The 25,262-nt window shown below is 40.9% G+C and overlaps 2 protein-coding genes across 4 annotated transcripts in view; both read left to right on the forward strand.

Annotated features, from left to right (window-relative positions):
- The window catches only part of arhgap29a (Rho GTPase activating protein 29a), a 31,262-nt gene extending 13,253 nt beyond the window's left edge, over positions 1–18,009 (forward strand). Inside the window, exons 3-23 of one of the 2 annotated variants that reach the window (XM_031759565.2) lie at positions 784–927; positions 3,765–3,861; positions 4,190–4,262; positions 4,744–4,804; positions 5,224–5,370; positions 6,282–6,346; positions 6,445–6,555; positions 6,672–6,752; positions 7,239–7,421; positions 7,660–7,797; positions 7,950–8,140; positions 10,195–10,364; positions 10,936–11,064; positions 12,531–12,629; positions 12,761–12,924; positions 13,674–13,862; positions 14,637–14,774; positions 15,052–15,287; positions 15,407–15,722; positions 15,914–16,022; positions 16,124–18,009. In XM_031759565.2, the coding sequence (XP_031615425.1) occupies positions 784–927; positions 3,765–3,861; positions 4,190–4,262; positions 4,744–4,804; positions 5,224–5,370; positions 6,282–6,346; positions 6,445–6,555; positions 6,672–6,752; positions 7,239–7,421; positions 7,660–7,797; positions 7,950–8,140; positions 10,195–10,364; positions 10,936–11,064; positions 12,531–12,629; positions 12,761–12,924; positions 13,674–13,862; positions 14,637–14,774; positions 15,052–15,287; positions 15,407–15,722; positions 15,914–16,022; positions 16,124–17,034 (3,752 nt within the window). In that variant the 3' untranslated portion in view covers positions 17,035–18,009. Of the gene's footprint in view, positions 1–783; positions 928–2,504; positions 2,828–3,764; positions 3,862–4,189; positions 4,263–4,743; positions 4,805–5,223; positions 5,371–6,281; positions 6,347–6,444; positions 6,556–6,671; positions 6,753–7,238; positions 7,422–7,659; positions 7,798–7,949; positions 8,141–10,194; positions 10,365–10,935; positions 11,065–12,530; positions 12,630–12,760; positions 12,925–13,673; positions 13,863–14,636; positions 14,775–15,051; positions 15,288–15,406; positions 15,723–15,913; positions 16,023–16,123 lie in introns of those variants that run through there. The other variant, XM_039617257.1, reaches the window with a different exon arrangement.
- Positions 18,010–18,254: 245 nt separating this feature from the next.
- The window catches only part of abca4a (ATP-binding cassette, sub-family A (ABC1), member 4a), a 30,145-nt gene continuing 23,137 nt past the window's right edge, over positions 18,255–25,262 (forward strand). For both annotated transcript variants that reach the window (XM_039617467.1, XM_039617468.1), the window contains exons 1-8: positions 18,255–18,444; positions 18,894–19,005; positions 19,311–19,404; positions 19,560–19,701; positions 19,860–19,999; positions 22,116–22,243; positions 22,715–22,912; positions 24,717–24,806. In XM_039617467.1, coding sequence (XP_039473401.1) covers positions 18,940–19,005; positions 19,311–19,404; positions 19,560–19,701; positions 19,860–19,999; positions 22,116–22,243; positions 22,715–22,912; positions 24,717–24,806 — 858 coding nt within the window. In that variant the 5' untranslated portion in view covers positions 18,255–18,444; positions 18,894–18,939. The remainder of the gene's footprint in view (positions 18,445–18,893; positions 19,006–19,310; positions 19,405–19,559; positions 19,702–19,859; positions 20,000–22,115; positions 22,244–22,714; positions 22,913–24,716; positions 24,807–25,262) is intronic.

Genomic DNA, 25,262 nt, shown 5'->3' on the forward strand with positions numbered 1-25,262 from the left:
CATAGCAGTTGGATTCGTGTGTTGCATTTCTGCCGTCCTCCACTTTATGGTGCAATCGCCAGGACAGGCTACTAGGAGAACTCAAACCGTGCCATGTTTTTAACCAATAAAGGTGGAATGTCACATAGTTATCTTGTCACCAGTATGTAAATTGGTGGGTCCTAGGTCTAATCTGTTCCGGGTTTATAAAACGTGATACCATTTTGTTTGATACACTTCTGTTTGGAAACACAGTGGGCCTGCGGACACAGTTCATAGCATAAAATGGCACCTTGGAAACCTGTAATTTTCCGGCTTCTACAGTATCATGTAGCATATGACCTGTCATCACTGAGACGGAGCAACACTGCCAATGATCTCTTATCTTACTGGTGAAAGGTTAACAAGGCTAATGGATAATCCACTAGCTGTATAATATGTCAGTTCTATCATTTGATAGAATGTTGCCAAAATGTTCAATATAATTGCCCTTTCTCAAATTTGTTCCATATATTTCTATAAATCAGGAGTCTGAGTTCTTCAGCTTTAAAATGTGCAGAGATTATTACTGATTTATTAGGGGATTTGTTTAAGAAGTGAATAATATGAGCCTTAAGTACAATACCAAAGCTATATATAGTTTCAAATTGAAAATATTCCTACTAAATGTTTAAAAAATGTGGCATACTGACACGGCTAAGGGATTCCTTTTCCCATCAGTCTGGACTAAATGTGAGCATATCTTTCTTACTGGGTGGAAAATGTGTGCAATAAGCATTATTTAACTGTCTTGACAATCTCCAGAGCACCAGGACTGTCTTCACCACGCGGTCCACGAACGTCTCGGTGAGCTGCTACGAGTCCTGAAGGCCATTATCAGCAAACACCAGAGCCTCAACTCAGTGGATATCCTCAGTACAGCTGGAACCGTCATCGCCACGGTCAAAGGTGAGCCAAGATGACCAGCTCCCCCTAAATGCTCATCCTCATAACTTTCGGCTTTCCTGTAAAACATGCCAGATACTCCTCCACTCTTCCTTTAGTCTGTTTTCTGTCTCTGCTTATCTAATCCTCCCTTCTCCCTTGATAGTCTTCTCTGCTGGGCATTCACTATTACCACGTCCTGTCTCTCATACAGTCTTCCCAATCCTGGTTTAAAGAACTTCCCAGAGATTGCTTCTCTGGAGTTGTCTTTTAGCTTCAAAGTGACACATTTCTTCAGAAGTCGCTCGAGCGCTTTGTATGCAGCAGCGTGTATTTCAAACCCCATATAGAGACTAAGAAAATAATATTTGGGAGTCAGGTACCTGATACTTGAAGATGCAGGGAGAAGCGGGTGTCCTTTGTGCTTTGTCTGCCAGTCCAGTGGGAACTGCACAGAGGAATCCTTTTCAGTCGCTCATTCTTTAAGATTATGATCTGGCATGCAGGTCAGTTCTTAACTTGGCGGCCACACAACAATCCCTAGAGTATACCTCGTCTCAATTTGCATTGCAAAGAGGGGCAGAGAGGGGCTGCATAAAAAGCTTTTACTTGTAAGGAATGGTGACATGATGGAGAGGCCTGAGGAGGCTCTGCATGTGAATGTGAATGGGCTTCACCTTTAGCTGAAATATTTGGAATGAGTCCATACACATTTGGGCGTGTGCATATGTGTGGTACAAAAAATAAGCGCTTGTAAGTCCTGTCTTTCATGCAGTAACTTGAGTGTTTATGTGGCACTGAAACATGTCGATGCACAAGCGAGACAAAAAAGCAGCACTTTGTCAGTGAGGAAGGCTTGGATTTGAGAGCTTAGTAATCATTCTGTAAAAACATTGTTATTAATGCTCGTGATTATGTTGCATTAATCATTAGAAAGATTCATAAGTATTTTTTTAAATAGTTCTGAGTAATGGTATTATTTTTTTTATTTTTTTTATTTCAGAGGAAGTTCCTATAGTAAATACTAGATATTATAACACAGTAATTACTTGTTCTTTCCATAACTATATGAAGTACTGTAACATCTTTCTACCACTAGGTGGCCAGAACTGTCCACTTCTTGATACCCCACCCCCCAAAAAAGAGAGATGTAGACAGTGCCAGTGTGTTATCAGCTGTGCTCCGTTGTTTTTGAGCCACCAAGCCTGATGTTTCATACAGTAACGTAAAGGTTTACTGTACATATGAGACAAAACTAGCAATTTGTTTTGGATTTCTACTTAAGTGCACCCTGACCCTACGTCAAAGAGTTGTTTTGGTGGAAAATTGAACCTCCCACCCTGTGATACTCTGTTTCCTTCGCATACCTCAGTACGTCTTCAATTACTCTCTGTTGGAGCTTCCGATTCCTTAATTGCAGCACAGGACTCTGCTACTGATGAATGTTTCGAGAGTGTTATGCTTTTCGAGTGAAACAATACCATTTTTCTCTGATGATGTAACTTCCACATTTGGACCACTGGTTGGGGCCTGAGCAAGTACTGGCATTGTATTCCAGCAAGCCTCAGGATGTCCTGTTGGGGGGGTAGGGGCTGTGCGGGAGAGGAGATGGGAAAGCACAAGAGCTGTATACTTTGAATGGTGGTAACTGCTGGGGGTGGCTTGGAGAGACCCTGTTAAAATCAAATTTTTAATTTCATTTGAAGACTTTTTCCCCCCCCATTGGATTTATTTTATTTATTTTCAGTGGTGAATCTTTCCTTGTGTTGGTCAAAGGAGTCCTTTTCTTGGACCAGCTAAATTTGCAAGTATTTTGGTGTCCTGTTTAAGGCTTTTCACAAGAAGTCTTAAGTAGGTGTTGATTGCCATGATCAACAAGGCTTATATCTGTTTAGGACAAGGCGGGAAAGAAACTTGTTTTGAGGTAGGTAATTGCTGGTTTTGTCACTTGTGTGCTTCTTTAGCAACACCTTCTGAAAACATTTTGAGGTACGAGGTAATATGTAATAGCAGTTGAGAAGACTGGGAAGGTCTATAGTTGGCGTTGGTAGGTGGTTTGCATTATGTGAAACAGATACTAAGAGACTGGGTGGAAGATATAGGACTCTAGGTGTGGATGAAGTTTAGGCTAGTTTTCGTTCAGGATTTGAGAAGTTATTAAAGTTCAAGAAATTCTGAAGTTGTCCCATCTTGGGATTAATGTTCAAAATTCAAGACATTGATGTAGGTTTTGATCTTAGCTAATAGAAAACAAGTGAACTCTGTTAGTTTTCTATTTAAAATGTCTGAAAGTCTTTGAACTCTAGAAATCTCCATTGTTCTATTGGAAAGGAAAGACTGAGTGACCAGTGACATCACTGATTTATTGCTGGGTGTTTGGTCTCATTTCTGAGCATCTCTCTCCTGGTTTATTTTCCCTCTGCTCAGTCCGGCCAGGAAGTTTATTGTGAAGACTGATTACAGCCGTATTTACACTGGTGTTTTTCCTCCATTCTGTCCTCAGTCATCACTGTGTTTAGATTTTCAGCAGGAAACTACTGCAAGAGCAGATTACAACCAAATATACACACTTACAGTCTTTGCTTATCTTCACTGATTTAACATAAAGTTGTTTTTGGATGCCTCAGAGGGATTGCTCAATTCTAAAAGGTCTACACACAAACGGTCCTCTAGCTCTCAGAGCTTTTGAGGAGTACAGTCTGAGTCAGAAGAGATTTTCATTCACTCTGTTCTTAACGTCATGCACAGGATGATGAATCATATCTTGTGATTGTGCCCTTAAACACAGGATGTCTTCAGTATGCAGGATTTGGGGTTGTTACAGAAAGTTGACTCAGTCTTACTTCACCATAATTTGACAGGAGTGAACTTTAAGGAGGTGAACGAAGACAACAAACATAAGCATTTCGGAGAGATCTACGCCGCTATCGACACATTGGCATTCACCTTTGGCAATGTGTGAGTATGATGTCATTACTCTGATTGCTCCTTCCACGGCTCATTTCAGTCGATGATGTTTGTTACTGCGTTCAATTAGTTTGCATATGCACGCAGCTGATGGAGGCCAGCCGATATTTATTAATCTTGTGTAAAAAGAGAGAATAAGAGCTAAGGAAAAATAAAAGAAGGATACTATAAGTTGTTTTTTGTGAGTGCAGATAAAAACCCCTTTTTTTGCTAAATAAACCCCCCGAACATAATTTAAGTCGTGTTTTTGTGTGTATTTCTTTTTGTGCTTTTCATTCTTTACTCAACTGTTCTTTTATTTTGTTTCATTTTTCTTCAGAGTGTCTGACTTCCTTATGGGAGATGTAGAGAATGGATCAGTGTTGGGGCTCCCCCTGACTAAGAGAAGCAGGGTAAGAGAAGTGCAATATTTAAAAGTGATGCATTAATTTCCTGATAAACATCCTCCAGAACTGCATTTAAGATTTAAAATGAAACTCGTACCTTAGAATATGGGCTCCGTTATTAAACATACATTCATCATCAGTTCACTGACTCTCCTGTTAAGGGTACGATGTTGGCTTCTGGCCCTGAATTGTCAAAAATAAGATATGAAAAGTTGCCCAGCGGAGATCAGGGGTGAAGCAACATACCTGCAGGTTGAAGCATGATTCTGAAATGGCCTCTTCAAATGATGAATTGATGTCATGCTTTGTTGTTTTCCCACTGCAGGTTTTGTAACTGATGTAAGGAGGAAGCCAAGTTTCTGATAAGCCTTTTTTAAGCGTTTTAGCCGAGCGTCCTCTGCTTTGACAAGGAAGTTCGCCCTTCGTGCACCTCCCCCATGTCTCGTATTTATTTATTCAAAAACATTTTTTTTGGTTTGTTTTTCAGTCTTTTGAGAACCTCTCTGTGGAATCTGGAGGATCCGGTCTTGAGAAAGATGATCCGCCAGGTAAGGCAGATCACTGACACACAGCTACTGTACTGTACTGTTCTTCAGTGTGGAAGTTTCAGGGGTGGGGAGAGACTGATTCTTTTTTCTGGTGGGTTTTTTGCCCTCTCTCTGGCATGTCTGTGTCTGTGGGTCTGTCTACAGTTATGTCCAGTCACCTTATTCTTGTATTAATGCATGTGGTCATTCTGCTGTCATCATTACTTCCCTTCAAATGGCATTAGCCCACATCTTGCTAACTCAAGGTCAGCATGGGCTTTTTCCTGCTGACTCACAGTCATAGATGTTGCTAAACATGCACCTAGTCCATCGAGCCATGTTCGATGTGGGTTGGTTGGTTGGTGGAGATCATGTTGCACACGCTTCCTCATGTGATTTTTTTTCTTTTTGAATTGTTTTTTCTTCGTGGCTCATCAAAGAGTCTTCTCCACCAGTTCGGGCCGAAGAGGTTGACAGGACACTGCAGCGGCAGGACAGCGGAGTGGAGTCAGCACTGGCCTACGCCAAGGCGTGGTCCAAGTATACCAAAGAGCTGCTGGCATGGGTGGAGAAGCGTCTCAATATGGGTGAGTTATGACACCGATGGATTCATAAGACCAATTCTGTAGTACTGTTAGGAGGCAGCAGCTAAGTAGTAAGTCACTAAGTAACACCTAAGTACCTCATGAGAATCCAAAATGATGTCATGGGTTGGTGTCATGGACCATGGTCGTGTGCTTGACTCTTTAGTTGCCATACGAGATCATTTCATTAGCTTTTTATGACGATGGGAACTAAAACGTCTTGTTCTGGACAGTAGATGAGCCGAGGGGCTTCAAAAGGGGCATTATATGATGAATAATAATTTTCAGCATTAATGAATATGAACTTGAATCATGCAAAGCTACACTAATGGAGTCTCAGCCATCTTAGTAGTTAATTTGTCCACTTGATCTTAAAAGTAGCTCCATTACAAGATCACTGGGAAATGTCAATGATAACTGTGCTGCACGTTTTCTAGCTAAACACATCATTTTAGTGAGTGGACAGTGTAGTGATTTATTAAAGGCTAGTTCCCAGGGAAACCATGGTGATCACCTGAGCTGGACGTGAAACAATGAAGTCTTGTTCATGCTCAAGGTTGAGTTTGTAGTGTGCAAACTTTTGTTTGGTAGATTGGTTAATGAATGGTTTCACTTATCCTGTGACACAGAGCGCTCAGTCAAGCTGTACAGTCCATATTTTATCAGCTCCTTTTCTTAAACACACTGCAAACACTTTTTTTTTTTACTGATTTATCTTTTATCAGAATTAAGGACAATGTGCTGTTGATTTAGAAAGCATTAATGCCTTAAAATTTAGTTTGAGATCCAATTGTTAATTCAAAATAAAAGATTCTTAAATAAAATATACATTTTTGAGCCAGCAGAAAGCATGTTGTGTTGTTATGTTTGTTTAATCTATTTGAACCTGTTTGAATCTTGATGTCCTTTTGCAGATATTGAGTGTGCAAAGAGTTACGCCAAGATGGCTGAGACTGCTAAGACGCTTGCTAGTCAACAGGTAGGTTGATGCTACAGTTTAACTTGACTTACATCGGCATCGTGTACATCTCACACATGTTAGGGATTGAGATTTAAACCTCTTCTGCCTCGTTCAAGGAATTCATGCCTTTCCGTGAGATCTACATGACAGCTTTCAAAAATGACATCGAGTATAGCCAGCTGATTCTTCAAACTGCAGCAATACTCCAAAGCAACAAATTCATGCAGGTAACTGCTGCATTGATGGAATCTAGCTTTTTCTTGGGTTGTATGATGGAAACAAGTGGTCTTACTGCTTTGTGTGTGTGGTGGGTGTGGTGTGGATTTTCTGTGTTTCTTTCCAGCCTCTCCTGGCCAGAAAAAATGAGCTGGACAAACTGCGAAAAGAGGTCAAGGAGCAGTGGCAGAGAGAGCAAAAGAAAATGGTGAGTCGACAGTCCCAGAGGTTGCACTTTTAAGAGGACCACACACAAATGCACACTGAATCAAAAGCTTCATTGACCTGGGGTCTCAGCCCAACAATGCTCTTGAAGTGACTCAGCCCGATATACAAATCCAGACAAATAGTTTGTTTTCAACCTGCCAAGACAAGTGCTCTGTTGCACGTATGACGGCTTGAGAGACACCAATCCAGTGACTAGTTATGAAAGTATGTTAGTTATTTGTAAATGACCTGCTATTAAACATGAAAGTAATGTCACCAGTCAAAGTCCTAAACTCTGTAGTTGGACACCATAATAGAAATGTTACTGAACAGGAATTATCTCTGCAAATCTGTTTGTGAATTGTATCTTTATAGCAATTATTGCATGTTATCAAAAACTTAAAAGCCATCTTTTTCTGTGGTTGCATTTGCGTTGTGCACAGCATGCATCTGTGTGTGACTCAAACTAATATGTGTACATCTGCAGCACGAAGCAGACACGGCTCTGAGGAAGGCCCGGCTCCTGCAGACCCAGCGACAGGATGAATACGAGAAGGCCAAGGTGTCGACGAGTCGGTTGGAGGAGGAGCAGACTGGAGGGGGAGGGGGAGCGGCAGCAGCAAAACAGCTAGAAAAAAGGCGTAGGCTGGAGGAGGAGGCGCTGCAGAAGGTAGAGCATCACCTGTAGCCTAATCAGTCTAACTTATCCATTTTAGATATCAGTGAATTTGTTTCTTGTGATTATAAAGCCTTCAGTTGCCATTCAGGAACAAATGATTAGTCTCTGTTTGGAACATGACAATCAGCTTTTAGTCATTAAAGTTCGTATATTTCCTAGTTTTTTCCTCAGATTTGAATCCATCACTATAATTGGAAATTTCAATGATTTATGTTCTTTCTGTTGGCAGGCCGAGGAGGCCAAAGATCACTGCAAAGCTTGTCAGGTTGATGTGGGGGTGAAGAGAGTCGAACTGGTCAACACCAAGAATGAGATCATCACTCAGATCCGAGAGATGGTCTCCCAGTGTGACCTCACCCTCAAGGCTGTAAGTTGAAATACGTTAAGTCTTTAAAGACATGTTCGTTTAAACTGAAACCAGGCTGAATGGTAGAAATAATGCACACCTCGACCGATAAGTTAACACTGGCTCAAAGTTGCTGAATCATCATTCACTGGAATGATATGTCCCTGTTTCAGGTGACCGTCAACTGGTTCCAGCTTCAGCAGGCCCAGGTTGTGTCTCTACCTGTCAACCACCAGACTCTGTGTGAAAATGCCAAGCTGTACGAGCCTGGCCAGCGCTACATCGACTTTGTCAGGAGTTTACCTACGGATGCGCCTCGACTTGAGTGTCACTCGTTGGATTCACCTGTCACACAAAACACAGGGTGAGATGTCACTTCCTCTTGGTTGCTGTCTGAATGTGAATGTGAAGAGCTTGTCATTTTAAACAGGTGTTTAAATTTAGTTCAGCTATTTGGACATTTGAATTAAATTAAAATGTGATGCTTTTTTAAGGTAATCAAATTACCTTACCTATCTAAAGGAAAAATGTGTTTTTTACTTGTTATGGGGGGGGTTATTTATTTATTTATTTAAAAATTTAGCTCTAAGAGCCTTTTAATTTCAGCATCATTTAGAAGGTTTGTCATATTTTTAGTAGGATGCATGCAATGGAGTTCTGCAGGGTACTGTGCTGGGACCAATTCTGTTTATATTAACCATGTTTTCAATTCAATTCAATTCAATTCAATTCAATTTTATTTATATAGCGCCAAATCACAACAAAAGTCGCCTCAAGGCGCTTTATATTGTACAGTAGATAGCACAATAATAAATACAGAGAAAAACCCAACAATCATATGACCCCCTATGAGCAAGCACTTTGGCGACAGTGGGAAGGAAAAACTCCCTTTTAACAGGAAGAAACCTCCGGCAGAACCAGGCTCAGGGAGGGGCGGCCATCTGCTGAGACCGGTTGGGGTTTTCCTGGAGCTATGTGAATTGAATTGAATGCTTTTGCCTCTACATTTTGTCTTGACAAATAATTGTTTCAACACCTCAAATTTTCACTGTTGGAACTGTAAATTTTCACTGACGTTAAACAAACTGTTTTAAATAAATATAGTACTGTAGCTATTACTGTCTGAGACTGCACATACTTTAGCGGTGATAGGTGGAGTTCCAGAGTCAGACAGCTTGCTTTGGAAAATCTGAAACAGTCGTGACAACGCGCTGGCCGGGGCTTCCTGCGGAAATGACTGTGGTCACGGGAGAAAGGAGCTGGGCCAGTGGGCTTACCATCAGTTTACTAAACCCCGTCAGGGTTTCCTCTAGCATTAGTTTTCGGGTGGAGAAGCCACAGCAAAAAAAACCCACAACAAAATCAAAAGATTAATTAGTTTATTTACCAAATGTATGCCCACTTTTTCTTATTTCTTATTTTGAGCTGTGCCACTGTCTCTACATTTGGCAGTCATTTATGGCTGGCCTAATTTCTCTAGGGGTCACTGCTGCGCATTACTCACACAAGGGGAAGCATTGCTCTTTGAAGATTTTCAGCACCATTAAACTCATGTACACACAAAGTCTGATTGACCAAGATGACACACACATTGGTCACTTCATAATTAGGCAAATGTAGTATCGACTTCTTTTGAAGGCTATGGTTAAAAATAGATGGTTTCCCTTTTCAAAGAGTTTTGTTGACGTGGGTTTTGGGTCACACACACAAATACCAGACAGATGGAAATAAAAGTGTGCTTTGTTCTCAGTTAGTTTTCTCCCTCCACGACCCCCGCTCTCCTGCCTCCACCACACCCACCTCTGATCCCTCTGATCAAAAGAATTCAGCTTGGGAAAGAGGAAATGAAACTTAGGCCCACACACCGGCACTCATATGCTCTCACATGCACCCACTGCAGTGGCCACCAAAAGGTTAAATATAGACCCGTGACCTACTTATTGTATATTGTTAGATGCAGCTGGATACTTAGCCTAACAATGGATGGCATCACATGCCATTCCCAAGCTTATCTGTGTCAGTTAGTTGTCATTATACTTATAACTGGTGTCTTTGATTGGCTGATCATTTGTGGATCTTATCAAAACTGATGAGATTTACAGTTGTAAGTGGAAATTTGTTCCATCAGCAGAGAAGGAAATGTGGATGTTGACTGAGCTTAAAATTGTCTTGAAGTCAGTGGTCTTACTGCTACACAGGAATCCTGAAATATAATACTGTAGGTATTAGATATTTATACTTAGTATGGGGACTAACAGTATAATTTGGCAGCCAGAAAGCTGAAAGCTTTGCTCTTTGAGAACTTCCCTATTCTGGGGATAAATGTTGGGGTGTAATAGTCCCTTATGGCGGGGGGGGGGAGAGAGATACTTTGATCTACAAGTAAATAATGCAAATTGATGTCTTTTTACACCCTAGGATGCCTTTCAATAAGCGCTCACTGAGTGGCAGCCACTCCTCCCACAGTAACCTGTCACAGGCATCTGTGACCTCTGACCTCCTTGTTGGAGATGATGTGGACAGCCCCATCAACTCCCAACACCCCAAGATTGCTGAAAGACGCTCCAACGGTAGCACTGACATCCAAGGTACACGTTTAGTATTTTCACTATTTCTTCTATAAATGCAATCAGCAGAAACGGGGTCAATATCATGACATCCTGAAAGAAAGTACAAAAACTTTTACACAGCTTACTAATCTCACTGAGTAAATACCTGTGCAACAAAGACGGAAACCTGCACTAGAGACAGTTTTGCACTCGACTACATTGTTGCTGAGGGAGGTACACAACAGTTTGCTCATCGCCTAGCAAGTAAATATTTTGAAATATGAAAGACGGGTGACCAGGTTGAAGATTTAAACTGTAGCCAACTTCCCTGTGTTTTGTTTTTTTGGTAGTGTGTGCAGGTGTTGGCCTCATTACCTTTAGGCCCATTTAGGTAACCATAGATAAATAGATGTGGAAATAAAAAAGTAGTTTAATTAATGCAATCAATTTGTTACTTGAAATTAATGTCATTTTTTTAAGTGTTTATGACATAATTAGAAACATGTTCTTCAACTGATTTTTATGATCTGTAATCAACTGAGAAATACAGTTTTATAGCATGCAGCTAACATGGGATTTCTTATCTTTTAATGTTGTGTTTTTGAACAAGCACTTAAAATTCAGGCGCCATTTCGTCCCTGGACCTCGGCCAATCAGGGTGGAGGGATGTGCAGTGATTCGGAAAGTGCTGGAGGGAGCAGTGAGTCCCGGTCCATGGACTCGCCGACTGCAAGCCCAGGTAGGATTATGAAGATTATGAAGTCCCCCTAAAATGATCACTAGCAGAACTGATTTAGTGCGACACCGCACTCAATAGCTATTTAACAGTGAGACATTTAGCTAACAACTACGAATGCCGTGTCTATCTGCTGGGTAAATCTTTGCATGCCGTCACACTCGAGCTATCAAAAAAGAAAGAAAGAAAATCACATTCACTTCCTGTCGGTATGTTTTTTGTCCAGATAATAAAGGCAGCACGCTGGGTTTTCCCTCCACAGTTGCACAACATCAAACTCATTTGTGTCAGTCTTTCATCACGGTTAAAAGCACCACCCATAGCCAATGATGGCACATTTTTCAGGACTGACTGTCTTGAGAGCACCTCAGGGCAGCACGCATCTCTTTTTTTTTCCTAGCGAACTTGATGTTCACCCAGGTTTGTTGGTATGTAATCTCAGAGTTAAGAGGCAGTCATGCCTCTTTGTTGCACTCTGCAACGTACACACATAAGAATGTTGCAACGGTTTCTCTGTGTTCCCTGATTGCTGTGCAACAACATGTGTGTTTTGTGCTACAGTTTCCTGTAGTTTGTTGTTGTAGTTCTTGTTTTTTTGTTTTTTTTTGTGGGGGCTTTTTTGTAATGATATTTTTCTGTATATGCACCACCCTTCTGTTTTTGGTGGCATCCTTTGTTTTTCCGTACTTCTGCAATGGTCCTACTTTTTTGTTCTTTTTTTAATGCTAAAATGTTTTCCTGGGTTGGTTTGTTTTGCCCATTTGCATGCACTTTCTTAAAATGCAGTGCTCTGAGCGTTCGGTGCTACTATTATCAGAATGCAAAAAGCCATTTGCAAAGAAGAACGTAACTATAATTGCTGTTATTTTATGTGTTCCTCTCACGGACCTTACATTGAAAACTCTAAATAGCACTGTGTCCATTTTATATGTTACAGTGACAAATTTAGCCACCAGGTTTGTAGTAACCTTGGAGAACATCAAACAATTTCCTGTTAAATTGATTTTACCAAACATGTGTGTAAGACATGGCTAGTTGTTTTGGGTGGGTCTGGACTGGAGAAAGTTAGTGGGGTGTTGGTAGACGGTGTTAAATTGTGTATTGGAGTCTCCACAAAGCTCTCCCAGCCCCCAGAGTGTGAACAATGTCAGCACTTATCTCTGATTAACCTGCTATTGAGCTCATCAGAAGATCAAAAACATTCTGAAAAGGCTCTGATCAGTATTCAACCCCCTCACTCATCAGCCAATCCAGGTGTTAATTCACCACCAACAATAACCTGCTGGTTTCGGTGACCAACAAGTTGTTAAGCCCGCCTTTTCATTTGCTACTTTAAATTTGTCCAATCGCCGTGTTGCTTCTCAGTTTCACCGCTGAGATGTAGAGCATAGGAGACAGGGGGAAAACAGAGTGTCCTGGCGTGACTGTAAAGATGTGGACTTTTTGGTGTGTCCTACCTTACTGTTCAGGAGACTTCAAGAGGAGATTACCCAGAACCCCCTCCACTGGTACCATGTCGTCTGCTGATGACTTGGATGAGAGAGAGCCTCCCTCGCCTTCTGATAATGGTAAGTCACTTTTATTTGTATAAGGGTTTTGTGTTTATTTTTTCCTTCTTTTTTTTTTAAAAGTACTCTTATATGTTCGTTACACTTATAGGCATATTTACATTTGTAACAATGCTCCTTTGCTCCTGCAGGTTTAAATGAAATGGTAATCGAAACGGCGAGCTCTCCAGGACCCTTTAGAAACACTCAGATGTCTAAGGCGGCCCAAACCCACAAGCTGAGAAAGCTTCGAGCACCCTCCAAGTGTCGTGAGTGTGACAGCCTGGTGGTGTTTCATGGAGCGGAGTGTGAGGAGGTAACCTTGGATTCCTTTCTTTTATTATTTGTATTATTCCTTTCTGTTTGCGGCCCACAGCATTCAGAGTATTACAAATTCACGATAAAGATTGCCAGAGGCTCACAACAGCTTCTTTATCACTCATGGCCAGCAAAAAAATCAAGCAGAAACAAAAGAGAAAAGCCACCTCTCCCCTCATCAGCATGTTTGGATGAGGAAATAAAGGGAAAAGTTGAAACTGGCCGCAAGCTCTCCTCTGTGACCAAATTGAGTAACTGGTCTCAGTTGGGGGAATGGGCGCTAGAAACTGAGGACCTTTTGTTCGTCTTCTGAGGAGTCCTTTCCATCATCCCTGTGCACCCTCTGTCCACTGTTGATTTTAGATCAAGTTTCTGTCCATATGTATTAGATACACTGAAGAAGACAATAAGAGTGGCTCTTGGTTGGAGAAACGCTTTTAAAAGAGGTTATGCAACGCTGGTAGACATATTGAGAAGAAACTGACATAGGAATGCAGCTCACTGCAGAGTCTTGGAATGATTCAGTGTGACTGGTTCAGAGGGTCACTAGATGTGAAGCTTTCCTCGTTTGCTTCTCGGACTTTGTTTTTGGGCTAATTAGCAAAAATAGCTACTTTGTGAGGACGTGTTTTTTCGTCAGTTGTTCCGCTGTTTTTGTTGACATATAGTTAAAACTGTTCAGGATTTTCTTAGAAATGTTTTACTCTTTCCCTGTTATAACTGAGATATGTGTCACTGTGTTTGCAGTGTTCCTTGGCGTGCCATAAAAAGTGTCTGGAAACTCTGGCTATCCAGTGTGGCCATAAGAAGCTCCAGGGAAGGCTTCACCTATTTGGCATTGACTTCACACAGTCAGCTAAGAACAGCCAGGATGGCATACCTTTCATCATACGGAAGTGCACGTCGGAAATTGAGAATAGAGCCCTCAGCATCAAGGTACTTATAAAAGGTGTTTTAGTGGTTTGGTTACAAATAAATTGATCATTCATTTTCATGAAACATAGATCTGCTGGCACTGGCATTAAAGTTCACTTATAAAGCATTCAATACTGTGACCATAAAAGTGGCTGTGCTGTGAAAGGCTGTCATTGTTGTCAGGACTAATCAAAATGTGTTGAGGGAATTTATCTAATATGTAAAAAATGAGTGTACTAGAAACATATGCAAAAATATGTTTTTCTAAAACTGTGTTGGCAAAAAAATAGTTTTTGTGGATTTAGTGATGAAAGCTTTTGGTTTTTTTCATAGTGATTTCCATCAGAGTTGTTTTTAATGCTGTGCAGGCTGAAGGCCCAAAGGTCATGGGCACTCGGTGTTGATTTTCAGCCTTGTCCTGTGTGTACAAAGATTTCTCTGGCTTCTCTGAATCTTTATTGATACTGCTAACATACATTATTTGAGAAACTTCCTTCAAAGCTATTTGTTCATGCAGTCTTTTGCAGATTGAAAGTGAAATTAGAAAAACAAGTCCTCCACTTCACCTTCAACATTTGTTATGGTGTTTAAATTATTTGACAATTATTGGTTTCTGTTTCCGTTACATTTTATCAAACAAGACCAAAACCCTTTTTTTAAATGAGAAATAAGTGTTCTCCCATTTTTTTTTCTTTGGCTGATCTTGTTAGTATCCTGCTCATATGTTTGCTCAGTTTCTTCATATTGATTCCAAAAGCTTGTATGTAATATTCATTTTGTGTGTCTGCTCTGAAGGGGATCTACCGTGTGAATGGTGCCAAGTCTCGAGTAGAGAAGCTGTGCCAGGCATTTGAGAACGGCAAGGACCTGGTGGAGCTTTCTGATCTTTCTCCCCACGACATTAGCAATGTACTCAAACTCTACCTGAGACAGGTGGGTTGCTTTTGGTCATTAACATAATGAGATATTTCAGCTTTCACCCCGTGAAGGAGATGGCTAAAGTAGGCTTTGGATCACAAACTGCAGTAATACTAAAAATGTGCATTTGTCTGCTTATTTTTGGCACATAATTCCTGCTGCTTATCACCAGGGTGCTTATCTCATTTCTAATTCTGTACCACTTGTGTATTTATGTCCATATTTTGGTTGCCGCTGTTTATTATCATCTTTGTTTCATTTGTTTATCTAATTCTTCCTCTGTACTTTCCAGCTTCCAGAGCCACTCATCCTCTTCCGCTATTATAACGACTTTATTGGTTTGGCCAAGGAGAGCCAGAGTATCATTGTGGAGGAACTCGAAGCACAGAGAGTTAATCCCACCACTGCGACCCCTGCGCAGGTTAGCGTCGAGCTCAATCGAGTCCTGTTCAAGATCAAGGATCTGCTAAGACAGCTCCCACCAGCTAATTACAAGACACTGCAGTTCCTCATAGAGCATCTTCACCGGTAGGGAGGGCTGAATGGATTTCTGGGCATCCCATTAAAGAGAACATATGGAAGTGTTTCTCCTTTTTTTTAATAATAGTAGAAATGATCATTTCTTATCCGTTTCATTCCCCTTCCAGGGTGACGGAGCAATCAGAGGAGAACAAGATGACAGCCAGCAACCTGGGGATCATCTTTGGCCCAACGCTGATCAAGCCAAGGCAGGCCGATGCTGAAGTTTCTCTTTCTTCTCTGGTGGATTACCCCTATCAGGCGCTCATTGTGGAGCTCCTGATCAGACATTACCAGATGGTCTTTGACACACCTCTGAGTCCTGTAAGTGGCACCTCGCCCACAGAGGTTGATGCCCAGACCCGCACTAATACTCGCCTTACGCAACAGGACAAAGAGCAGCAGCTGATCAGGCACTCCAAGTCACTGGGAGACATTAAAGAGGTAATTGATTTGCCAACACTACGTTACATGAATGACACAGGATGTTGTAAATGTACAATGATAATAAAGAGCTATTCTGTTATCTATATAGAGTGATAAAGTGTATAAACTGTATACAGAATTCTTCTTGTTTAGCATGTGGTACGCTGGGGGGTTGTTTTCTGTTCTTATTGTCTGTCTTTGCCTTGCAGTCGAGCTCAAAAGTGTTTAAAAGGCATTCGTCCATAATTCCTTCTTCACACTTATTGACTGAGGTTCAGGAGAGGATGCCAAGCCTTGATGGAAGCAATTTTGAACCTGGTCAGTATTGTCACAGTAACAGATAATTATTAAAATAACAATCATGTTGTTATTTTAGCGTTCTTTATTTTTAAAAGCTTTTATTTGTCCTCTTTTTAAAGCTGATGAAACTGATTCAGAGACTCTCAGTTTGTCGTCAAGTGTCCCTGAAGTCGCAAAATCTGGGGAGAGAGGCCTGTGTCGTTCTCATCATATCACAGTCACCAGGGTTCAGCTTCGACACCCTCGCAACAAGCTTTCATCACGGCCGTTTAGCATGCCGGCCGAACGGATACTTAACCGAAGCCAAATAGACGAGAATAACTCCCGGAACGCCACTGACCAAGATGACAGGAAGGGAAGCGGTTGCGACCAGTCCATCGAAGAAGTGGACGAGACTGAGAATACAAAAACAAGAGCGGCCACACATTTCCGGAGTACCTTTATCGACACCCAGACATTACGCAGAACTTGGGATAAACAGTACAAACATGAAGTTGCCTCAAGAACTGTCAAAATTGGGGCCAGCTCATCCACAGAGAGTGCAGCAGTGGAAGCAAACAGCTTGTCAACCTCTGTGCCATCAACCCTCTCCCTTGGAACTACTTACACAGTCGCAGTGCGACCCAACAGGACTATAAAAAGGGAAGATAATGTCACAAAGTATAGCCCCATTGCAACAACTTTCAGAGCCCCCAGAACTCTTCAGCCTCCCCCAGGAACCTTCTATAAGCCCCCATCGGGAAGCAAAGCTAAAGTCCTGCAGAACTGTGCACAAGCTAACAGTGCTGAGGAAGAAGATGAAGAGGAGGATGATGAGGAGGAGGATGAGGAGGGGGAAATAGGCATTGAGATAGAGGTGTCTGTAGATGAGCCCCTTGAGGAGGACGTTGAGATTGAACAGACAGCCATATCTCAGTCTCCCAGCTGTAGCCCTGAGGAAATGGACCAAAACCAGGCAAAACCAGTGTACCAGAGACTAAGACCCAGGCGTCTTCCAGAGGTGGAACACAGAGAGGCACATTTTGTTTAAGCCACTAAAAGACATTGCTGTTAGAGCTCCGAGAATCACAATGTGTGTCACGTTAGGAGGAACACACAGAAACATCTGCATTGACTCTGTAGAGAAAATGAGCAGATGTATGACTGGCACTGTGTGTAGATTTATTGTAAGTATTATGATATCTTTCATCCTCAAAAGAAAAAAAATGCACTTATAATGCTGTAAATTTTGATTCACAAATCATACATTTGCCAATCACTTGCTCAGTATACTCTGGCACACAGCCAGGATATTTATAATTTTTTGGATCTGTGCAATTTATTTTTGTTTGAATATTTTGTGTAAAATTCTTACAGGTTCACGTATGTATGTTTCTATACCAAAAAAGCCCTCGAGGCGTAACAATACTACATACAGTCATGGAGATATGTGGTGCACTTACCTGATAACGCTCTTTCACCATCAGCCTTCTGCCTGCACCGTTGAAGAGTGTTTTAAGCTGTTACATGTAGTTTGTAATTAAAAACGTTGCTAATATTTTTTTGTATGAAGCAATTTAACAACATCTGTTACGTGATGTACAGGATGTCTGTATTTGCATTTGGTCATGTAATGAAGCATCACTTACAAAGGGTATAAATCCACTCGTTTTTGTACTGCGTGGTGTTAAATGTGTCTGAAAAGCTTTTAGAAATGCTACAGGATTCTGACATGGCATTATTCTTCTTAATTTTAATATATGTACATTTTTTTTAATAGCCAAAGCTTTTTTTCTTTGTTTTTTTTTTGTTTGTTTTGTTTTTTTTTACAAATTGAGTAGTTTTATCAATAACCTGAATCTTATGCTTTCTTTGTAAGTAATGGGAAGTGCATCATTTATTTAAATGGTATCTGTTTTTCATGGTAATGTACAAGCCTGGCACAGTGTTGAAAGTTCAGTGTAAGAAAACAGGTACATAAAACAAACACCCTTTTGTAACTTATTAAAATATATCTGACAACTTACAACAGTGATGGTCTTTTGTGTGTCATGCATAATGCTTTTTTTCCCTTTTTTTTTTTTTTTTTACAGGAATATTAATTTAATCTTTGTAATGCAATAAACCGAGTTCATGCAGTTTGTGCAGGATGATAATCTGTGAATAGAGATTCAAGTTTTTGTTAAAATGTAAGGAAAATGTTAGAGTGATAGGATTATAATAGTGGTAGGATTATACCGCACTGTTAATGCCAGGTGGCTGGGTCATGCAGGCCTCTACAAATGGCAGAGAGGTGTTAGCAGGCTCCCAGCACCGAGAAAGGAGATTAAACCAATCTGCTTAACTATTCTGGAGGTCTGGAAACAAGCTGTGTTTGCAACCACAGCAAACAGTCTGTAGACTATGCAGAGTTATTTTGTTGTTATTGGCGATCAGTCTACAGTACAGCTGCTCTTCTGAGGTAAGTGACAAGTTATAGTTGCACTGTGTGCTTTGGATTATGGTGGAAGTATGTGGAAACTGACTGGATAGACAGAGAATGTCATCATGATTGGAACTAAGCTGGATTAAATGTATGGTGCGCGTGCACAGAGTGCGGGGTTTGATGAGTTTTATTTTATTTTTATTTTGGGGAATTGGCGTTAACCAGAAATTGTAGCGAAAGAACGTTTGACAAGTCTATAATTGTAAATCTGACCATGTGAAGGTCTTGAGCTCATTAACCTCATTACTAAGCTACTGCTAGCTTTCACATGGAGTTCTCACCAGATGAATGGACCGACTTGTGAGTTCATCGACAAAATTTGGCCTTTCAAATGCAAATTGCATTTTAGAGTCATGAGTAGTTTTGTAAGACAAAAGTTAGCCTTACTTGGCCCGTAAGATGTTTTATGGTCTGGTTCAATACAGATTTACTGGCTACAGCCAGCCCCTGCGGGGGTAAAAAGGAGGCACCATGGGGGCAGGAAGACAGGTCAGACTCCTGCTGTGGAAGAACTGGACCATCCGCAGGAGGCAAAGGGTAAAAGCTCCACACTCCAGTTGTCCCAGTAAAGGCTCAGCTAGCATGCCTCCAGAGCTTTTTCTTTACAACTGACAACACCAGTTCACACATTACTAAATATATCTTTAATTTTTTTTATACATATTATGCAGTATAAGTCTTTTTTTTAAATGCGAGCCCAGAATATACTTAAAAACAAATGCATCTTTACTGATTTTGTCCCAAACTGAGGTTGGTAAGAGTGGAGAATTTGTCAGATTGATAGAACCATAACTAAAACTGGAAAAACTGCTCATTTAAAAGATGTTGTATGTTTTAACCAGGTACGTTTGTTCATGGAGATCTTGTGGCCTGTTATGCTGTTCATGGGACTGGTGTGGCTACGAAAAGTAAATCCACTTTATCGCCAACATGAATGTGAGCAAACAGTTCTTCGCTGGAAAATATTAGCACAGCCCGCTGAGACAGGAAAAACAATATCCTCTGTAACGAGTCCAATTCATAAATGTACTGTACATATGCCAAAGACTTGTGCAAAGCACAGAAAGCCAACAGTTTCTCATCTGCCTCAGGTCATTTCCCCAATAAAGCCATGCCCTCCACTGGGGTCCTGCCCTGGATCCAAGGAATCTTCTGTAATGCCAACAACCCTTGTTTTCAATACCCCACCCGCGGTGAATCTCCTGGCCTGGTGTCCAACTACAACAACTCCATGTAAGCATCGACTGTAGGCCGGCAGTGAGAACAGTTTTGGATTCCTATTAGGTGTCTGATCTAAGATGAAGAGGCAAAATTATGTAGTAGAGTGGAAGAGATGAATCTAGGTATTTGGCCTTAATAATAATTGTTAATATTATGGCCTTCCTCCTCAGATTGGCTCGGTTCTATTCAGATGCCCAAGAGCTTCTTTTTATGGACCCAGAGTTTTTGCAGCTTGGTCGCCTATGGAGGGAGCTCAATGCTATGAGTAACTTCATGGACACGCTGCGCACTCATCCTGAAAAAGTCTCAGGTCAGTGCTCTGGGCTTTCAGCAACATCCAGCAGAAGGCTTTAGTAGCAAATCCATGTGTCAGAAAGGTTTATTTCTAAAGTTCTTTCATTAAAGCAGTGGAATAAAAGCTTTTTTCTGAATTACCCAACAATAGTTTAAAATCAGTAGTTTATTTAAATCTCTATATACACCATGAATACAATTAACATTAAATCAGTCGTGCCTCTTGCAGATCATACAACACAGGTATCTGGTGCTTCAGGTGCTTTTGCCTTTTTTAGAGGTATTGTGACACATAAGTTGTTGATCTTTTAAAAGTTAAACCCGTCGCCTGGTAATCGCAGTTTACATCACACCTCACATTCTTTCCCATCAGTCTGTCTGTGGTGTCTGCGTGGAGTAACACGATTACATCACATCGGTTTAAGACCGGCTCGCAGAGTAAGCTGCTTACTTTTGCTGCTAGCACGTTGTTTATTTGGTGGGAAAGCAATTCATATACCACCCATCAACACTCCCACACTGATCCCATCTCAAGGGCCTGTTTGCAGCACTGCTCTGTTCATATATACGTGTACACTGTACATATGCCATGCTTCCCTACTGGCAAAATAAACCTTTATGATGGGAGTGGAATGGAGCTGAGTGCATTCCAGGCTTTGAATGATTATGTCTGGCTGCTCTCTGTGCTGCCACTTTCATGCAGAAATATGTAGATGGACTAACAGAGCTAACAGAGGTACACATCCACATTCTGCTCGTGTTCCCATGAGCCCCGGGAAAGAAAACTAAATCATATTGAGAATAAAGTTATGTAAGTGACGATTGTGACTCATGGATATTAAGCAGGAAAATTGTCTGACCTCTTTTTCACATGTCTGGCATTATTAGCAAACAGAATCATGATCCACATGCACTGTTGTGCCAAACATATTTGCTTTGGATTTTACATTGTGGGCCACATACAGCTCATTTTGATGTTAAGTGGGCTGGATGAGTAAAACTCGCCTTTGTGTCAGTGTAAAGATACATTTAATCTCTAAGATGTCTTAATATAGGAAAAATCAGTGCAGTTTCAACAGTACAGACTTTCTACACAACGAAGAAATGTTGCTGTAGAATTATTCCTCTACTCTCCTGTAACTATGAAAAAGAAAGTTTTTGTCAATTGAAAGAAAATATCCTGGTTTTTTTGTCTTTTACTGCTCAGATAGTGAAAAACAATAACTTTTCTGTCATTTTGTTGTTTATCTGCTACTTAATTACTTGGGCATAATGTAAATGGATATGGGAGGGAGTCTTAATCAATAGGAAAATGCTATAAAATCTATGAAAATATAGTTAAAACTCCAAGATTCCTCTCATTCACTTTGTCCAAAGCCATTGGAGTCTTTGCCGAGCTGATTCTGGCTCCCATGCCTTATGTTTGACACCCCTGCTCAATTGGCTTCTCTTATTACTCTTTTTCACGTTTGATTTCATTTTATGTATTTGTTATTCACATTAGTATATGTGCATTTTAGGAATTCCAGAGTTGACAGCAGGGAGTGGCAGAAGTGATCAGGAACGGGGAAAAAAAGAGACAGAGGAGGAGAAAAGAAAAAGGGGGAAAAATAAGGAAATATTTGAGATTAAACCTCTTGGCTAAAACATATTTAGACTTGTCTTGATTCAGCATTTACTGCTAGTATTTTTCTTTAATGATATCAATAACCCACCCACACACACACACACACACACACACACACACACACACACGTTTTGGCTTTGTTTGTTTAATTTGTGTTTAGAGTCATTTCCAAGAAGTTCATCTCTAACCATGTTCATCAGGGGCACAGCATGGATAAAAGCCAAAACAGCACTTTGCCTGGCAATGCAGCCTTCATTCATGCACAGACAGGCAACTGGAAATTGTGTCATTTAATGAAACACATTTGTCACAACTTGCCCAATATGTGTTACTATGAAACTAAGCTTTTTCCAACTTATCCAGTTTATCCAGTTCCATATCAAACAGCGAACAGTCATCTATCTAGCCATGACAGTCATTCACTGTGAAAGGTTAAAGACAGTTAAAGACATGAAACCGTTCTTATGCTTTTTCCATTACACGAACTGCCTCTGTTTGTCTACAGGTCGAGGGGTAAAAGTGGAGACTATCCTGAAGGATGACGAGACTCTGACGTCATTCCTCCTCAGAGACATTCCTCTGACCGAGTCTGTAGTGTATCATCTAGTTAATGCCCAAATCAGGCCTGAACAGGTACACGGGCGCTCACACACATGCATAAACACACGCACATAGCCAAGGGTACACAGTGTGACATTTTACCATTAAGAAGTCAAGACACTGATATCTCTTCATACCACCAAGGCAAGGATTCTGGTGGAGTACAGTATGGAACACAAATGGTAATATGACACAGTAAAGGAAGAAAAATAAGGTAGTTACCAGTTTCAGTCATTATGCAAATGTACTGTTTATAAAGCTGGGGAAACTTGCAGCCAGCTGAGACTGAAGATGCCACTTGGATGTCCAGATGAACAGAATCAACTTTCTGGGACTTGGTTACCTGGACGATTAAGCATGCATCACGACAATATACAGCTGTTTAATTCAAGGGTTGAATAAAAGCTAACAGACAAAAGACGTCACAGAGCAGTAACATACACATCAGATTGCTTCTGTCTTTGCTGATGTCATCTGAATCCATATAAATCTGCGTTTTTCCAGTTTGCTTTTGGAGTCCCAGACTTGCATTTAAAAGACATTGCGTGCAGCCTCAACTTGCTCGAGCGATTCCTCATTTTCCCCAGCCGTCGAGGACTCTACGCAGTTCGCAACGCCATGTGCATCCTCACTCCGCAGCGACTGCAGATCATCGAGGACAAATTCTACGCCAATGTCGACTTTTTCAAACTTTTCCGACTGGTGAGTGTTGGTTTTATTTGTGATTTTAGAGAGCTGATATGGCAATCACCAAGGATCACTGGCTTACCTTTTGAAAAATAGTTGCACAATTTAAATTTCATTCTGGCTCAGTTAAACTGGGAGCACTCAGTCTGTAATTACATCTTTATACCCTTGACTAAACTATCTATTGTGCACTGAATGGATACACTTAATACCACAATGTGGCAGTTATCCGGTTGGTTCATGAATAGGAAAAGGCCGTACAGAGCTGTGTTTGGATACATCTGGTTTGGGATCTTGCCATGTTTAAAAATTCATTCGGATCTTCATAGTGTAAGTCAGCCATTTGCTGGCTAAGCGACTTGAGGTCAAGCTGGCAAAGGTCAGTGTAGGATTTGCCAGGATATGATTTCAAAAACAGTTATCAAACAGTATCATAAACTGCCAAATGTAAGCTGTGCTGTGTTTCTGATTATTACATACATGTAGTTTGCAACCAACAAAAACACACTTGAGTAAAATATGAAGTAAATGAAGTAATCAAGTAACATGACTAGATTGTACCACGAGTTTCTAGTATATTGTAAAAACTACAGGAGAAAAACAGTAAGAGGTACCACCATGTTTACCATGATGCATGATTATCCACCTTCAGCTCAGTATGTCCCATCGTGCTTTAGCACGTTTTGTGTTTTAGACTCTGATTGCACTGCATTCATAGTTTGTCCTCCAGATCAAAACCCAACAAGCTGACACACGCCTATTGTCTCCTGACATACCTCCTGTTCAAAGTCAGGAGATGCAAAGGATAAACAGATGTTAGTATTTTTATTAGAGCTATGACTCATGAGGTGGGGCAAAACAAAAATTCTCTGGGAAATGCAAAATGCAAAGTAAACAAGGCGTCGTTCCCCAGGAATGTCAAATACACTGCTTTGTGTAGTGAAAGATGGCTTTAATGTTTCCTTCTGTATTTGATGAGCTGTAATTGCCTCATAAAAATGAAGTGTCTATCAACGTGCTCTAAGTAGGCAGCAGTGATGCAAACAGTTTGTAAAGCAGCAAGCTTTGGCCAGCTAGACAGACTTAGTCTCTTTCTTTGATTAGTTTAGTTTAGAGACAGCGCTTTCTTTAGAAAGCAGTGCAAGTAAGAGTGAGAGTAAACACAAACCACAAAAAAGCAGTTGAAAACAATGGCCGCCCTCTGCCTTATATTCATCCAGGTGCAGGAATATGGGACTAGGCCAAGTGAGCTTAACTGTATGAACCTGTCTGTCCGCTAATTCTTTTAAGCCTCAATCTTTGTGTTCTTGCTACCCTGTGCACTCTTAATACCATTATTTTTAACCTTATCCTCCATTGTTTGTTGTGTAGTTTGACTTCAGGCACAGGAATAGCTTAAAATATTACTGCCTGGCTTTGGAAACGAATTTCACTCAAATCACACATCCTCCCATTTAGTGTCCGCGTGCACTGAGATAGGAACATATGTCAAAGCGGAAGGATGTTTCCACTGGTGATTCTGTGTCTTGGCCTTCTTCTGCTTCCTGAACCTTTAGCCTATTGTGTTGTGAACTTTCTGGAAGCTCTCTGGGCAAACCAGCAAGATCCTTGGTAGAAAGTAGTACTCAGGTGAACATCAGAGAAGGGTTTTACAGATGGTTTCCAAAATTCTGTTTGCATCACATAATATCACCATGTCCTCATAAGACAGTGGCTTTATGGGAAAGGTGTTCATTTTGAGAAGCACAATACTGGAAGTTTACAGCTTTTGTATGAATGCAAAGGCAGAAAATGTTCATTCATTTGTATTTCTCATTAGCTTCCTCTTGTACTGGACAATCACTCAAAAGGCATCGACATTCACTTCTGGGTCCGGGTTGTCTCCTCTGCCTCGGACAAACTGAAAGAGGTAAGCTCCGGCTCCAGCAGCTCAATTCAAAAGTTCACCGCCCGCTATTTTTAGTTGTCAGGAAACAGTTGCTTCCTCTGGCCTGGCTTTTTACGCAAACACAGTAGGGGGATATTATCTAGTGCGTATAAGGAAGGCTAAATTCAGAACATGGCATTTTAGCCCCCCAGAAACAGCAAAAGCAGATAGATCATCATTATGGGACCATTCACTGGAAAAACGCCCCCCAAACAAAGCAAAAAAGACTAAGGCTGCAAGAACAGGTAAAAGTCTCCAATGGACATAGGTTAAAAAACCCTGGTGATGAATGAACGTGTTAGCGTATGTGTTTTTCTCACTAAAAAGTCTATGAACATGATTTTTCACTTATTTTAATTGCTGTCATTAGAAAAAAACATTTTTTTTTTTTTTTACCTTAGCAGGCTTTAGCTGCGGAAGAGCCAAATTTATTGTACA

Source organism: Oreochromis aureus, linkage group 9 (assembly GCF_013358895.1).
Source record: "Oreochromis aureus strain Israel breed Guangdong linkage group 9, ZZ_aureus, whole genome shotgun sequence".
In the NCBI taxonomy this organism is placed as follows: Eukaryota; Metazoa; Chordata; class Actinopteri; order Cichliformes; family Cichlidae; genus Oreochromis; species Oreochromis aureus.